This window comes from Silurus aristotelis, assembly GCF_946808225.1.
Source record: "Silurus aristotelis genome assembly, chromosome: 5".
Taxonomy (NCBI): Eukaryota; Metazoa; Chordata; class Actinopteri; order Siluriformes; family Siluridae; genus Silurus; species Silurus aristotelis.
The window spans coordinates 3,315,217-3,330,365 of NC_139578.1; the positions used below are offsets into that span (position 1 = coordinate 3,315,217).

At 40.4% G+C, this 15,149-nt stretch overlaps 1 protein-coding gene and 1 long non-coding RNA gene across 3 annotated transcripts in view; one reads left to right on the forward strand and one right to left on the reverse strand.

The window, feature by feature from the left end:
- The window catches only part of clstn2a (calsyntenin 2a), a 71,828-nt gene that overhangs the window by 32,817 nt on the left and 23,862 nt on the right, over positions 1-15,149 (forward strand). For both annotated transcript variants that reach the window (XM_083541694.1, XM_083541695.1), the window contains 3 exons: positions 1,646-1,768; positions 13,127-13,322; positions 13,583-13,791. In XM_083541694.1, the coding sequence (XP_083397820.1) occupies positions 1,646-1,768; positions 13,127-13,322; positions 13,583-13,791 (528 nt within the window). The remainder of the gene's footprint in view (positions 1-1,645; positions 1,769-13,126; positions 13,323-13,582; positions 13,792-15,149) is intronic.
- The window catches only part of LOC310726413, a 77,376-nt gene that overhangs the window by 25,574 nt on the left and 36,653 nt on the right, over positions 1-15,149 (reverse strand). The gene's annotated exons all lie outside the window — the stretch shown is intronic.

A 15,149-nucleotide genomic window follows, 5' to 3' on the forward strand; every position in this document is an offset into this window, starting at 1 on the left:
GAGACCAGTTGGTAAAGTTTTGTGAGAGGAATGTTGTCCCATATGTGTCTGATACAGGATTCAAGCTGCTTAACAGTTCTGGTGTTCTTTGTTGTGTTTTTTGTTTCATGACCATTTTCAAATGGTGAGAGGTCTAGACTGCAGTTCAACATTCAGACTCTTCTTCTTTGAAGTCATGCTAATTATTGTAATAGATGTAGTATGCAGATAGCAATCAATCAATACAGGTTTTTATGCTTCAAGACGAAAAATTGTGCATGTTTCGATCTCGCTAAAATGTTTGTTTTTTTTTTTACACATTTTTGAAGCCAAGAGTAGACATATGAATGACTTGATTAATTCATTTAGCATTTTCAGCAATACTTCTATCTGATTGTTCCTCTTTGTACAAAGTCAACAGTCTTCTTCAGCAAAAAGCCTGTTATACACTCAACATTTAACCATTCTTGAGACTGCAGTCATATATAGTAGATCATTTAATGGATATTACAGACTGTCAGTCATTAAGATTTGTATTATACGTGGTTGTCAGTCACCATAAAAGAATGAAAGAAAGCCTTCCGCATCTTACAGTTTAAAAAAAAAAAAAAAAAAAAAAGTACAGCAATCAATTGCTAATGTTAAAATCAGGTTAAAAGCCTGCTTTATGAGTCCATTATTGTGGTGTTTTGTCATCTCATAACGAAATATATGGCTCTGGAGTGGATAAAAGCAGACTTTGTGTTGCATTAGTCTGGATCGCGGTGCATTACCGCTTGTATAATGTATAATATAATTATCCCCCAGGTAATAACCAAGGCATTATAAAGGAAGGGAGAGAAATCGAGGGAGAAACAAAGGAAGAGGGAATGGGGAGTGGGTGTATAATGGAGCAGACACCCTTTATAGTAAAGAGAAGTCATACACACCCGAATTATTGCCATGCGTGTTCCGATTGATCAGAAATAGTGTGCTGGTGCTGCTATTATACCGGTGAATAAATTGGGTGGTACCCATTGGAGTACAAGAATCGCTACTCATCTCAATTATTAATTCAAGTTTTACGTTGAATTTACGTGATTTAATTGGATGGAAAATGGACATGTAATTGAAATACAATTTCTTACTTTCAGTACGTCCTACTAACTGACGGATTCACTGACTTCTTACTTAGTGGCTTAATCTTGACTCCCCTTGTGTGCACCTGTTCTGTGTCCCCCCCAAACACCACTGATTATATACCTGTTTTTCCTTGGTTTCATAGTCTTTTTCCTCCTTTGTTGTTTGTCTTGCATTATAGACGTAGGTCTGTTCTCTGACCACCTCGATAGACCTCTTACAATGACTCATGGGTTGCTCTCAATAAGTTAAGCTTGTGTGCACAAGGGGTTATTGGGTTGTTAATGTCCCTTGATAAGCCCTAGGGTCAGTGTGTAACAAATGTGCTTATAATGCAATCCAAGATTTTTTATGTATACATGTTTGACTAACTGAAGAGTGGTAGATTTAGTGAATTGTTGGGCAAACTATATAAAAAAAAAAGCATTGATCCAGCATACCCCATTTGCTACTATTCAATTCCCTGATTCTTTTACTTTGGGTCAATTGGGGTGAGATTTTGCATCTGATATTTACATTTGCTATGCCTTACATCTTTCTCTTCTAGTGAACAAACACAAACCATGGATTGAGACATCCTACCATGGTGTGATCACCGAGAACATGGACACCATCCTGTTGGACCCTCCACTAGTAGCCTTGGACAAAGATGCCCCTGTTCCCTATGCAGGTACATGTTTTCTCTTACTGACTTGAAACAAGATGAGCTCTTTTTTTCCTTCTTACTTGTTAATAAAATATCGTTCTGTTCCGTTGTGTCTCAGCCATATGAAATGACCCCAGCATTATTTTTTGTTCCTGACATCCTGATTGGCCCAGTGATGCACGTTTATAGTTTTACTGACCTTGGAAATGGTAGAGAAAGAAGTAAGCATCGAAATAATCTGGTTAATCATTTAAGTGCAAGATGGGATCAGCTGGAAGTCGTGGGGGGGGGGGGGGCAATTACATTTGTGTGTTGGTGTCAGGTTAGTGTCAAGATGTGCCAGCTGGAGAGTAATTTACAAGTAATGATAATTTTATATTTATACAAAGAGGCAAACAAGGTGCCGTGACAGCGCTTCACAGCTTATTAAATGGCAAACGTTCCAATTTATTTGCTTTCTGCCATCCTTGAAAATCTGATTTAGAAACCTATTTTTTTGTTGCGCTAAGTATTAGCTCGGATAATAATCAGGCATTTTGCTGCCTCTCAGCCAAGCATTAATCGGATTATAAAACTAATACAGTGTGTACTTGATAAGAGTCTATGCAATCATAGTTACAGAGAACTGGCCCAGGGGCCGATTTCGTACCTCACATATAAATATGGCATGTCATACTTTGTGTAACCTTTTATTTTATTTTTACTTTTTTTTTTACTATTTGACCAGCAACTTCTGTTTTCTGCCATTCCATTGGCTATAACTATGCCTGAGATTGTTGTGATGACCTTTATTTAACCTTGTAACAAAACAAAAACATTACTTTGCATTGTCTATATATACCTACTGCACATATGATGCAGTAAAGGCATTGTAGAGGAATGAGCACATCCTTTGAATAAAGGGCCAATAGAAACAAAAATCAGTTTAGGCTTGGATTTGACTTGATAAAAATAAATAAATGCTAAAACTACCGATGGTAATATTCAGCGATTCACCCCACTCCTGCAGACACACTTGACCAATCCAACAACCTCCTGCAGACACACTTGACCAATCCAACAACCTCCTGCAGACACGCTTGACCAATCCAACATCCTCCTGCAGACACTAGTGACCAATCCACCTCAATCTTGAAGACACACGACTAATCCAACAAACTCCTGCAGACACACCTGACCAATCCAACAAACTCCTGTAGACAATAGTGACCAATCCAACAAACTCCTGCACATACACCTGACCAATCCAACAAACTCCTGTAGACACGAGTGACCAATTCAACAAACTTGGACACACCTGACCAATCCAACAATCTCCTGCAGCAACATGTTCAATTTCAATTCAATTCAATTCATTTTTATTTGTATAGCGCTTTTAACAATGAACATTGTCTCAAAGCAGCTTTACACAAATAATGTGGTGATTAAACGTAAATATGTTCTTTGTAAGTATGTTTGTCCCTGATGAGCAACTGTGGCAAGGAAAAACTCCCCGAGATGGCATAAGGAAGAAACCTTGAGAGGAACCAGACTCAAGAGGGAACACATCCTCATCTGGGTTGCACCAAATGTCCATTTGAAGCAGATATACAATGTTGCGGGGTGCAGTGATGATGATCAGAAGCAAACTGTATTCCTAAATCAGTGTAGCAGACTGTTGACATTAACTACAGTCCAATCCATCCTCAAAGCACCCGTTCTACTCCGGAATTACATGGAACCACCCAAGGTGTTGATGAGAGACCGTCCCAAGCTGCACAGAAGTGTGAAGATCCACGGAGAGGAGAGGGGCAGGAACAGTGTACATGTGACCTTGATCAGTCCCACCTACTCCTACAGACCTTGTGGAAAAATTCTGCCCACTCCTGCAGACATGGCCAACCACACCCAAAAACCCACCCTTCCTTAAAGAAAGCTCTTGATCTTTCCCACCCACTTACACAGGCATTTGGAACCAGTCCCCTTTTCCACAAATACTCTTGACCTTGTAGCTATTCACATTATATTTTAATAAACAATTCATTACTCAGGATATATTCAAATTTAAATCTTAGATCATTAACATAATTTCAAACAGCTGGGGGTGCCCCCAAATAGTCAAAGATTGATGCTTCAATAGGGGGAGCCTGATTCGACTACCAATCTCTGAATCGAAACTTCACAGTGGGGCTATTAAAAGAGGATCATGGCATTTTGGTATATGGGGGTGCACACTCATTGTCGTCATTGTCCAGCCCCCCAAACCCCTAACACACACATGATTCGACTATCAGTCGACTATAGGCAAGATTAAACAATTTTAATTTGACATTGTAAATCCTTAGTCAAGGACACTACTCCCAGTCTCTATAGCACAGAGCAAATCCCATATTATTAAACACTTCTTCCCATCCGCGTCATATCCGACAGTCGGCTCTTAGCCGGAGGAGAGCATTTTGCTAGATGATAACAACGTCACATTCCGAAAAGGTGTTTAAACTCCCTCTTGCACCAGCAGACTTCGGGTCAGTCTGGGTTGGCAGCTTGCGAAATAATTAAGCGTGTATGAGAGAAAAGTTCAGTTTTGAGTGCAAGCACGTGCACCTTAATGTTTTCATGCCATGTGATTAATGAGTAATCTGCCATACTGATGTCCATTATCTATGAATCTCCCCCGAGGTGAAGACATACGCCCGAGGAACTAGTCACAGCGGTGTCTTCCTAATTATGCACTTGGGAGTGAGCAAAACGCAGCACACCTCTTTTACTCTGGTTAATATGGTGCTATGGTAGTCGTTGTTTTTTTCCCTCCTGTACATGTATGTATGGTTTACAATGGTACCACTCATACTCATACATAGTCCTGGGGGACATTTACCTCTATAACCAAGACCTCCAGAAAAACAACTTTAATATTAACGCCCTTACGTACTGGGACTGGTTTGGGGGGGGGAAAAAAGAAAAAAAAAAAAGAAGTCAAATTTACACTTTCTACCTATGTTGAGAATTTACAGATGTGGAAACATGTAAAGCCACTGAAGAGGTGATAATTAAAACATGAGCTGGAATCGTTTTTTTTCCCCATTTCTGAGAGTGGTAGTGAGTTGTGTTTTGTATAAGAGCATACTCTTGTGTTACCATTCCCTCTACACACAACACAGACCATTGCTGTTTAATTCATTAAATGCATGGTGCCAAATGAAGTCTGTAGAAAAGAGTAGAAAAAGAATCTAGGTATTTTTTTATTCATTTTTTTTAAATATATCTTTTTAGGATAGTGCTATTCCTCTAAAGATCTTCTTTTCAAGCTGTCAAAAAGAAAATGCTAACCCATACTAGCCATTCATGGCAGTTGCTTTGGACGTCTTGCTTCTCTGTGCTTTTGAAGATTCATTCAATCACCTCATTTAAATCGAAACAGATATTTGGGGCACTAAACAGATAGTTACAGATGGTGTCATTGAAATACACCACCTATACTTAAGTGGGCTGGGTGCTACATTTGGCTCATTACTTGCCGTGAATACTTCAACTGAAGCCTGTCTCGTTCGGTAGAACACATTGCATCATTTCGGCTGTCTTAATTATATGCCGTAATCAACTCTCTTGCTCTCTCAAATCACTATATTTTATCTTTAAACATATAAATGTGTGAATATGGGCTGAAAAAAAACCCAAAATATATTTGAAAGACACGTCTCGCCTCGACTACCTGGAATTAAAACAAAGATGGATAGAACAGGTTGGGTGAGATCCCCCCCCAATGAATGCGTCTCCAGACGCATCATTAAGCCAAACATCCATTACTTCCAATTGCAGCAAATTAAGTATTCTTATCTCGAAACATTTCCTTTAACTCTCTTGTTGAACTCATCTTAAACTTCACCCTTGAATTTATTAACCACTCTGCTTTCAAGCTCTAACTTAGTAACTGACAGCACTGGATAGTGATAAAGAGCTTGGAGACTCGGGCTACATTAAATAAATTAAAAGGCGTAAGCGGTATAGATGATTCCAGAAGGTCATGCCGTATGATTGGCGTATGGTCGTCACTTGTAGGCACTTGTTCGGTCACGAATATACAGGCACCAGTGCTCTTTTCAAGTGGTGGACAGTAATTAAGAAAATTTAATTTGTAGTAGGTTTTTTTAATAACCTGGACTTTACTGAAGTATTTTCATTTAACTTTCAAAAACTTAGCACCAACATAGTTCAGCATCAGTTCAATATTAAGCAGAACATTTTTAGAATAATAAATGATGGAAGAAACTCCTGTCTAAGTTGCCACAACATCCATGGCCTTATTCTAATAGATATTGATCAGTGTAGATTGTAGATGATCAGTGATTAATATCATTCTATTAATAGTTTGGTGAAAAGAGTAAAAAGAGTCTTTCACAGTATTCACAGCCTTTAGCATGACACTCAGAATTGAGCTCAGGTGCATCCTGTTCCCACTGATCATCCTTGAGATGTTTCTACAACTTGACTGTAGTCCACCTGTGGTAAATTCAGTTGATTGGACATGATTTGGAAAAGCACACACCTGCCTATATGAGGTCCCACAGTTACAGTGCATGTCAGAGCACAAACCAAGCCATGAAGTCCAAGGAATTGCCTGTAGACCTCCAAGACAGGATTGTATCAAGGCACAGATCTGGGGAATCAAAATTACTGCAGTATTGAAGGTCCCAATGAGCACAGTGGCACAGTTTGGAAACCCCAGGACTCCAGGGCCTGAGTGAGGGAGGTGACCAAGAACCTGATAATCAATCTAAAAGAGATTCAGCGTTTCGCTGTGGAGAGAGTAGAACTTTCCAAAAGAACAACCATATCTGCAGCACTCTACCAATCAGGCCTGTGTTGTAGAGTGGCCAGACGAAAGCCACTCCTCAATAAAAGGCACTTGACAGCCCAACTGCTGTTTGCCAAAAGGCACCTGAAGGACTCTCAGATAATGAAAAACTAGAACTTAACTCTTTGGCCTGAATGCCAAGCGTCATGTCTGGAGGAAATCATCCACTGTTCATCACCGGGCCAATACCATCCCTACAGTGAAGCATGTTGGTGGCAGCATCATGCTGTGGGGATGATTTTCAGAAGCAGGAACTGGACTCTGAATGTCCTTAAGTGGCCCAGCCAGAACTCAGACTTTAACCCCTATGAATATCTCTGGAGGATCTGAAAACGGCTGTGCACCAACACTCCCTATCCAACCTAATGGAGGTTCTAAAGAAGAATGGGAGCAACTGCCCAAAAATAGGTGTGCCAAGCTTGTAGCATCATACTCAAGACTTGAGCCTGTAATTGTTGCCAAAAGAGTTTCAACAAAGTATTGAGCAGAGGCTGTGAATATTTACGTATGTGATTTTGCATAGAATTGAAAGAAATTCTAATATATTGTGTACAAATTAAAAATTATAAAGTTGCCTGTCACTGTGTCACTGGCTTGGGTGTAAGATAAGGTTTCCAAAAAAAAAAAAAATCATCAAAGAATTGCTTGAGGCTGTAGGAAGTGAAAGAGGATATGCCTGACAGGAAGTGACAGGGCCTGTTCAAACACAGTCCATCGAGCCAAGGTGCGATGCAATATACATTGCAAGAACTTAATTACATGTAGGAGTGGAACAGCCGAATTTCCTGTCACGCATACGAATGGGGCGGTCGCAGTACTGACAAGCCAATTAGATCCATATTTGCATATTGCCTTTAGCCTATTCGGCTTGTTCAAAGAAGCATAAAAGGAGCAACAAAAAAAATGCTGTGAAGTTGGCCTAGGTCAAAATCTGTTAAAGCTGCTAAATCACCTTCCCTCCACCTCCTAGTCTATTCTACTTCGTCTTTTCAGCTCTAGATAAGATTGCAAAAAATATATATATTGTTTCCTTGTGGCATTATCCGTGAGCTAGTTTTGTAAAAGTGTGTTGGATAAAGCACTGTGCACAAATTTGTGTCTGAAAAAGTTTGATACTGCAACTTTTATAATGGCCAGACATCTCAGAACATTTTTTTTTTAACACAAACCAGTAAGCTCTCCTTTTGGAGAAATTCACATATACCAATAAAAGCAATATGGACATAAGATAGTGGACACCTGACTTTTTGGACTTCCAATTCCAAATTTGGTCCCCAATTGCACTTATGATAACCTTCACTCGAATGGGAAGATGTTCCAGGTAGTGATGTAGGTGAGGGTGCATCAGGGTGCACAGGATCATTGTCCGGCTGAACAAATTTTGGTGTCTTAGTTGAATAGATGGAAAAGTTTCAAGGTTCTCTCATCCAAAGTCATCCAATACAATTGTGTGCCTCCAACAATGTGGAATGTACCACATATGGCTGAGAAAAAAAAAAAGGTTTCCCAATACGGTTATGTTCTAAGACCCCCCGCAATACCCCCTGCGAGTTCCAAAAATCGGTGTGTTTTGGATGCACCCCTGCAGCCCCTATCATCCAGACATTACGTAAGTAACTTGGTTCCTTTTTGATGCAAACTCAACAGAAAATGTAAAGTAATAGACATGCTTTAAAAATATATATAATCTGTTCCTGAACATTCGGTTCTGCTGCGGATTCCCGCAAATGTGTAAGATAATCCGCAACTTGCTGTTAGTTAGGTTCCAAATGAGAACCCAAGATTTTTCTGAACCACAAATTATCAGGGGGTTGAGATTTTAGAGGCAATTTGTTAATACGGTGACATTTTTATGCTTGTCCTTTTTAAAAGATGAAAGAAAAATGTTAGCGCTGTGATCAAACTGGTTATGGCTTCAGGAATTCACGCACTTTTTTGACAAATATTAGCCGGTGTAGTTAAAGCACTTAACTAGCTAGCTAGAATATATTAGCAGTCATGTTTTCTTTACAAGGCTATTCTTTCAAGCATGTGACAGTGTTATGAGATTCATTGAATGATAATTACGTAGAAAAACGAATGACGGTATTTGTTAATATTTGTTTAGCCAGATTGGCTAGTTTTATTATATGAACAAAACAAAACAAACATGGGTATAGTAAATGTCCTTCAAGTGTGCATAAAGGAGTAAATGCACTAGGATTGTTTCAAATGATAGAGGTGTGAGGAAGTCCTATAAAACACCCTATCAATTAGAGTAAAGAGGTGGTACTACACGTCACATGCATGGTAGTTCTCTTTTCTTGCCAAAAGCTTGGCGGACAAAAGGCACTTTTTGACCCATTAGTTTTGACAGCAGAAACAGCCAATAATTACACATTGCAAGCACTTCTTTGAGCTCTGACTGAAAGCTCCCCACACTTTCCTCTGCTGTTCCATCAATTGTTAACAATGCCTTTCATACACTTGCCTCTTCCACCGAGTCCACCCACTTGGACCTTCTTTCAACCTCGTAATACTTGCGAAGCGCGAACAAAGTTTCGCAAACATTCTGAGACTTTACTGTACTGTGCTTGCTGGATGCTAAAAAGAGCTGCATGCTTTTATTAGATTCGAATTATATATTCAACAAATTAGCAATGTTTGTAATTACTGCCACAGGCCCCTAAATGGTACCCTGAGCTCTTTGGTTTTCCTCGAAGTATGCACTTTGGTGACTTCAGCTCAGAATTATGATACATACAACCTATGCAGCATGGTGGTCAACATTTATCCCGAACGAGAAAGCCATTAGTAAAGAAAAACTCCCTGATATGATGTGAGGAACCAAAGGAACCAGATTCAATAAGGGGAACCCATCGTCCTCAAGGTGGTGGTCAAGTGGTTAGATTCGGCGGTGAGAGCAGGCCCACGGCCTGGCAGCCATTAGGGTTGCACAAGGTGGGTGCACTCTTAGTGCCGGTCCCAAGCCCGGATAAATGGGGAGGGTTGTGCTAGGAAGGGCATCCAGCATAAAACATGCGCCAATCGATCATGCGGATCATGAAACGGATGATCCGCTGTGGCGACCCCAAATGGAGAGAAGCCGAAAGAAAGTTTATAGGTTCATCAATGTTGAGGTTATCGATGGAGACAAAACTTGGAGATAAAAATAAATTGCTAAGAAACCATTCGTGCCAATTGTAACAAACTGTTTATAGTTTGAGTGAAACCCTTCACATTTATATTTTATTCCACATCCAAGTGGTGCTACAGCCATTTGTCTCTAGGAGCAAAAGGAAGATCTGTCAATCACAACAATACCAGCCAATTACAGTCATCTGGCTTCATGTATGTGAAAAAGGATAATAGCGCTTTTCTATGATCTGCAATTCTTGCAGTAAGACACATAGTAATAACTCATTCTCCTTTGTTGGTAGGTGTTATACGATGGAAAAAGCTGGATGGTGGGTAGGAGTTGATGGGTGACCAAATCATGAAGCAAAAAAACATTTGAAAAAAAACAAAACCGCAGCTTGTCAGTTTTACCATTGGGAAAGACATCAGTTGTCACCCCTTTTCACACATCTCCTCAGCCTCCCTTTCTTACGTTCCCATCAAACTGTTTCTCTCCAGCACGATTTCCACCCACTCCAATTTTTCGAGCGGTTTTCCTTCCATTGAGCAAATAAGACTGCAAATATTCCTTTATATATACACTCTATATATTAACCTATTGCCTTGACCTTTCTTACATCAAGCCTCTGTCCTTTCTCCTCCAGATCAGTTTTCGCTGTGCCCTTTAAGCGCTGCCTTTCCAATGACATTTGAGGACAGAAGGGCTGAGAAGAAATGAGAACGGGGGAACCCTCTTCACCTCAACCCCCACCCATCGATACAAATCAGTCATGCATTAATTTTTATCCACTGTTGTACAAGATATAAGTCATTTCTTTTTGGTAATCAGGGGCATTGTGGAACATTTTCATGTCAGCTCTGTTTATGTTGGCTGCTGCACAGCACTTCAACAATGAACCCACACCACCTTCTGTTTTAGATGTTATGCCGTTTAAACAGCCCCTTGAATCACGAGCGCAAGGATGTTCAACCTGAGTGTTCTGCGAGCACGCTCATTAAAATGAATGCGAGGCACCTTGAATAGCACCTTGACTCAGCGGCAAATTGTAGATGCTGGTGTGCGAGTGGAAAGAAAGTGTCTCTCTGAGTGTGACGCCGAGTTCTCAGAACTGTCGGAGCACTCTCGTGCGTAATAGCTTCTCTGCGTGTTTGCTTCACTGCTTCGCAATACCTTGTGCATGCACAATTCTTGGCACCTCGCCGAGAACCGAAAGAGCAAAGAGTTTTGATAAGTGTAATGGCTAAAGTAATACAATTTACTAGAATGTAGCCAATTGATAGTGGATTGGGTTTATTTTAAAAATATGTTGCCAGATTTAGTAGCCCCTAGTAAATCTAGAGACACGGTTCCCTGGTGGTCTAGTGGTTAGGATGCGACGCACTCACCGTTGCGGCCCGGGTTCGATCCCCGGTCAGGGAACCAACCCCAGCTTTTAGGGTTGCACAAGCCTTAGTGCCGGTCCCAAGCCCGGATAAATGGGGAGGGTTGCGTTAGGAAGGGCATCCAGCGTAAAAACATGTGCCAAATCAAACATGTGAATGGTCCGCTGTGGCGAAAGTTGAGTAAATCTAGAGACGAACCTACGTAAAACAAGCAGAAGGGGTGATTAGCGGTCACTTGGCATTTTGTTTTGTTTAGCGGGGGTATAAAAGCTATAATTTTTTTTTATTATCCAGTCAGCCAATAATGTTGCAGCAGTGCAATGCACCGTAATTATGCTAGTACATCCTATAACACAACAGTTATCATTAAATTTCATGCAGCCATCAGAGGGCCAAGTGTCAGTTTAATAGTAAGGAAATAGCCTGTATAGTGGCATATGGTGTATTGCGTATTCTATTGAATATTTGTATATGTGTCCTGTTTCTATAATCCACTGAACTACTTTTAAATTACTAAAGGATTTCGACAAAATGCTCCAGATTTTAAAGTGGATACACAACTGAGAGTAGGATGACGAAAGAGGCACAATAGTACAAGTTTTGATCAATACCCTTGGCCGAAACTCTTGGTTTGAGTCATGGGTTTGATATTACACATTGGTATTTAACATGGGCAACTTATGGTGTTGCAGTATTGAGCAATTTTCTGTATTAAATGCCCAATTAACACATTTCTATCAGGTTTTCAGGTTGAAAAATCAGGCTAACACATCTCAAACGGAGAAATTTTCATATATTGCAGCACTTCCTAGTGTGCATAGTTTGTATATTGGATTTCTGATGCACTATGAGGGGGATAATGTGGAAATAATGCATCAAAGTTCCAGCAATCTGAAATAACTAACCCTACATGAAGTGGACTATACGGTTAACATAAAACAAATTCAGATATTTCTCTGTACTGCAAAAGTCTTACCACCTATTTGCCTTCTATGGTTGATCACTATAGAGTTCAGCCAATTAAATATAGAGTATATTGTCAGAGGAGAAAAAGATCTTTCACAAACACACACCTGCTTTCCTGACCATTGTTGCTAATTTGAAAAATTGTTGGAAAAGCCATGCAGAGAAAGTATTGAATAAAACATTGTAGTTGATATAAAAGCAAGACATCAACCATTTGCAATGTGTTTTTTTTACTTCAGAAATAGTGTCAACAGATATTTCACACTCGTGTGGGCAGGTCTTTTCCGTGGCATGACAATAAACCAATATAATTCTCTTAAAATATTATTCTATTTTTTTATCTCCTCACATGCATATAGAAGATGAAAGACACTAGTAAAACACCCATAGTTCAATATTACAAGGCAATAACTTGCCATAATTAAATTGTATGTGTACAAGGAAAAGAATAATAAATATACATCGCACGATGTGCTCGGTACAGCTCTTATAATTGAATTCTCCTTGGCAAAAAATTGAAAGGGGCCAGTTAACAATGTGCCACGGAGACAAGAATCAAAACAATTTAGGTCGGTAATTTTGCAGTCAGCAATTCAAAATTCTAGCCTTGTGGGCTGTTATGGCACGTTGTGCCTCTCTATTCATGGTAAAGAAAATGGAATAGGCAGGCATCCTTTCTCTGCCAGCGAATCTGGACAGTACCCTGCATATTTAATTCTTTGGCGAAAGTTAGAGCTGATAATGCCTTGCCGAACTTCATCCGCTATGCATCTTTGCACCATTCTGAACCTATCATTGCAGTGCTGTATATTCCACCCATATTTATTCAGTATATATCGACATTATAATATTATGACATTGATGCATGTGGGGAGCAAAGGCTGGCCCGTGTGGTCCGATCCAACAGATCGTAGCTGAAAATGCTCAAGAAGTTATTGCTGTTAATCGATGGGTCATGACTGTTTTGCCATCCAAACGGGGACCAACCCAATATTAGGCAGGTGTTCATAATTTTATGCCTGGTCGGTGTAACCTAATCTACATATAAAAACTCATTATACCTGTTGCTTTTTCTGTTTCAGGGGAGATTTGTGCTTTTAAGATCCATGGACAAGACACTCCGTTCAAGGCGGAGGTATTAAACAAGACGTCGGGGGAAGGAGTACTGAAGGCGTCGAGCCCTATTGATTGCGAGCAACAAAAGGAGTTCACCTTCATCATTCAGGCTTACGACTGTGGGGCTGACGTCTCGGGAGACAGCTGGAAAAAGAGCCACAAGTGCGTAGTACGTTATTTGTATACCGGACGGGTCATAAAAACTGTATTTACTACTCGTACGCTGCACAAATGCTTATTCGAATTTAATGCTATTTTCCAAGCAGTTCGAGGATATGTCTTAGTTCAAATCGAAGGTCGATTGAAGTTAAAATGTGTTCACGATTGTAAATTGGTGTCTGCGCTAGGGCGTCGGTGCAATTTGATCCCTTTATTACCTACCCCTCTCCGTTATTCCAACCTTGCTTCATTCTGTGCATCAGAGCAGTGGTCCACATCCAGGTCGAGGATGTGAACGAGTTTGCTCCTACTTTCCACGAGCCGGTGTACCAGGCCACAGTGACGGAGGGGAAGATTTATGACAGTGTTGTGCAAGTGGAGGCCTGGGACCAGGATTGCTCGGCCCAGTACAGCCAGATCTGCAACTATGAAATCATTACGCAAAACACCCCTTTCGCCATTGACCGCAATGGTGAGGCTCCTTTTTATTTCTCTTACACACACTCACACACAAAGATAAATGGGCACAATGAAGTCCACACCATCCGACTTACCTCTACTTCCTGAAGGAAAAGGAAAAAAAAAAAAACACACTACTCGCATCTTTTTCTGTTATTTATCTCTGTCTTTTCTGTATAGTGAATAAAAATCGAATGCAATCGTGTAGATGACGTGAAATACTAGCATAAGCAAAACACAGTGTTTGGAACATATATTCCCAGTAGTAGGAAAGAACAGGATGGTTGACTATTCAGGTGATAGAGGCAATCAGGATCACTGTGTTTGATAGACAAGAGTAAGACCTATTTCGTTCCCAGGGCATATGTTGCACTCACTTACGTGCAAACATACACCACAAGCAAAAGGAGACGTCAAGGATGATTGCGCTTTTATGTTCATCCTCGACACCGTTTGAGCGCTGTTATGAGATGCAGGTTTCCTGCCAAATGTCTTGATGCATTTGTCAAATTTTAGATGAAGGTAGCTTGAAGTCAGTCCTTGTCCTGTCAACCAACCCCCTTTCCACTTTTTAGTCACACTGATGCATAAAAATGCTTGCATTTTAAAACTATTGGTATGAATGGTGGTGCAGAAGTTTAGCCCCACATTTACAGGTAGTCGTCGACTTGCGACCTATGCAACTTACGACCATTTGACTTTACAACCACAATCGCTAGCCGTGGCATACAACAGTGCGTACCAGCTTCCGGCATCATTTCACAGTACTGTACATATAGCCTATTCTACTTACGACCGGTCTGTCGGAACCAATCGTGGTCGTAAGTCGACGACTACCTGTACCACTTTTTAGACTTGGGCAGACTAATTAGTCTTTAGCTATGGGGACGTGGTAGCTCAGTGGTAGCTCTGGATTACTGATTGGAAGGTCAGGGATTCAAGCCACAGTATCACCAAGCTTGGGCCCTTAAGCAAGGCTCTTAACAATCTGTATCATGGCTGACCCTGCACTCTGAATACAGCTTCCAGACACTGCCTGGATATATGCGAAAGAATTTAAGAAGTTTACATGTGGAAATGCACCACTTTTAGCTATGGAAAGGATAATGGCTAGAAGAAAACTTGCAGATGAAGATCGAGGCAAATAAGGACAACTCTCCTAGACTCTCACTATACCTGCTGCTAGTGGCTGTTCTTTTGCCTACACACTTATTTGCTGCATAATTTATGGATGATATCAATGCAAGTTTCTTTATCTTTCAAGGTTTAAATAACAAAGGGAATTGAATAATAAAGACATCTTGCGCTTTCTTTTTCTTGCCTTGTACACAATGGACCGCATGTACTGTACACCCTCTTCAGTAGTTTTCT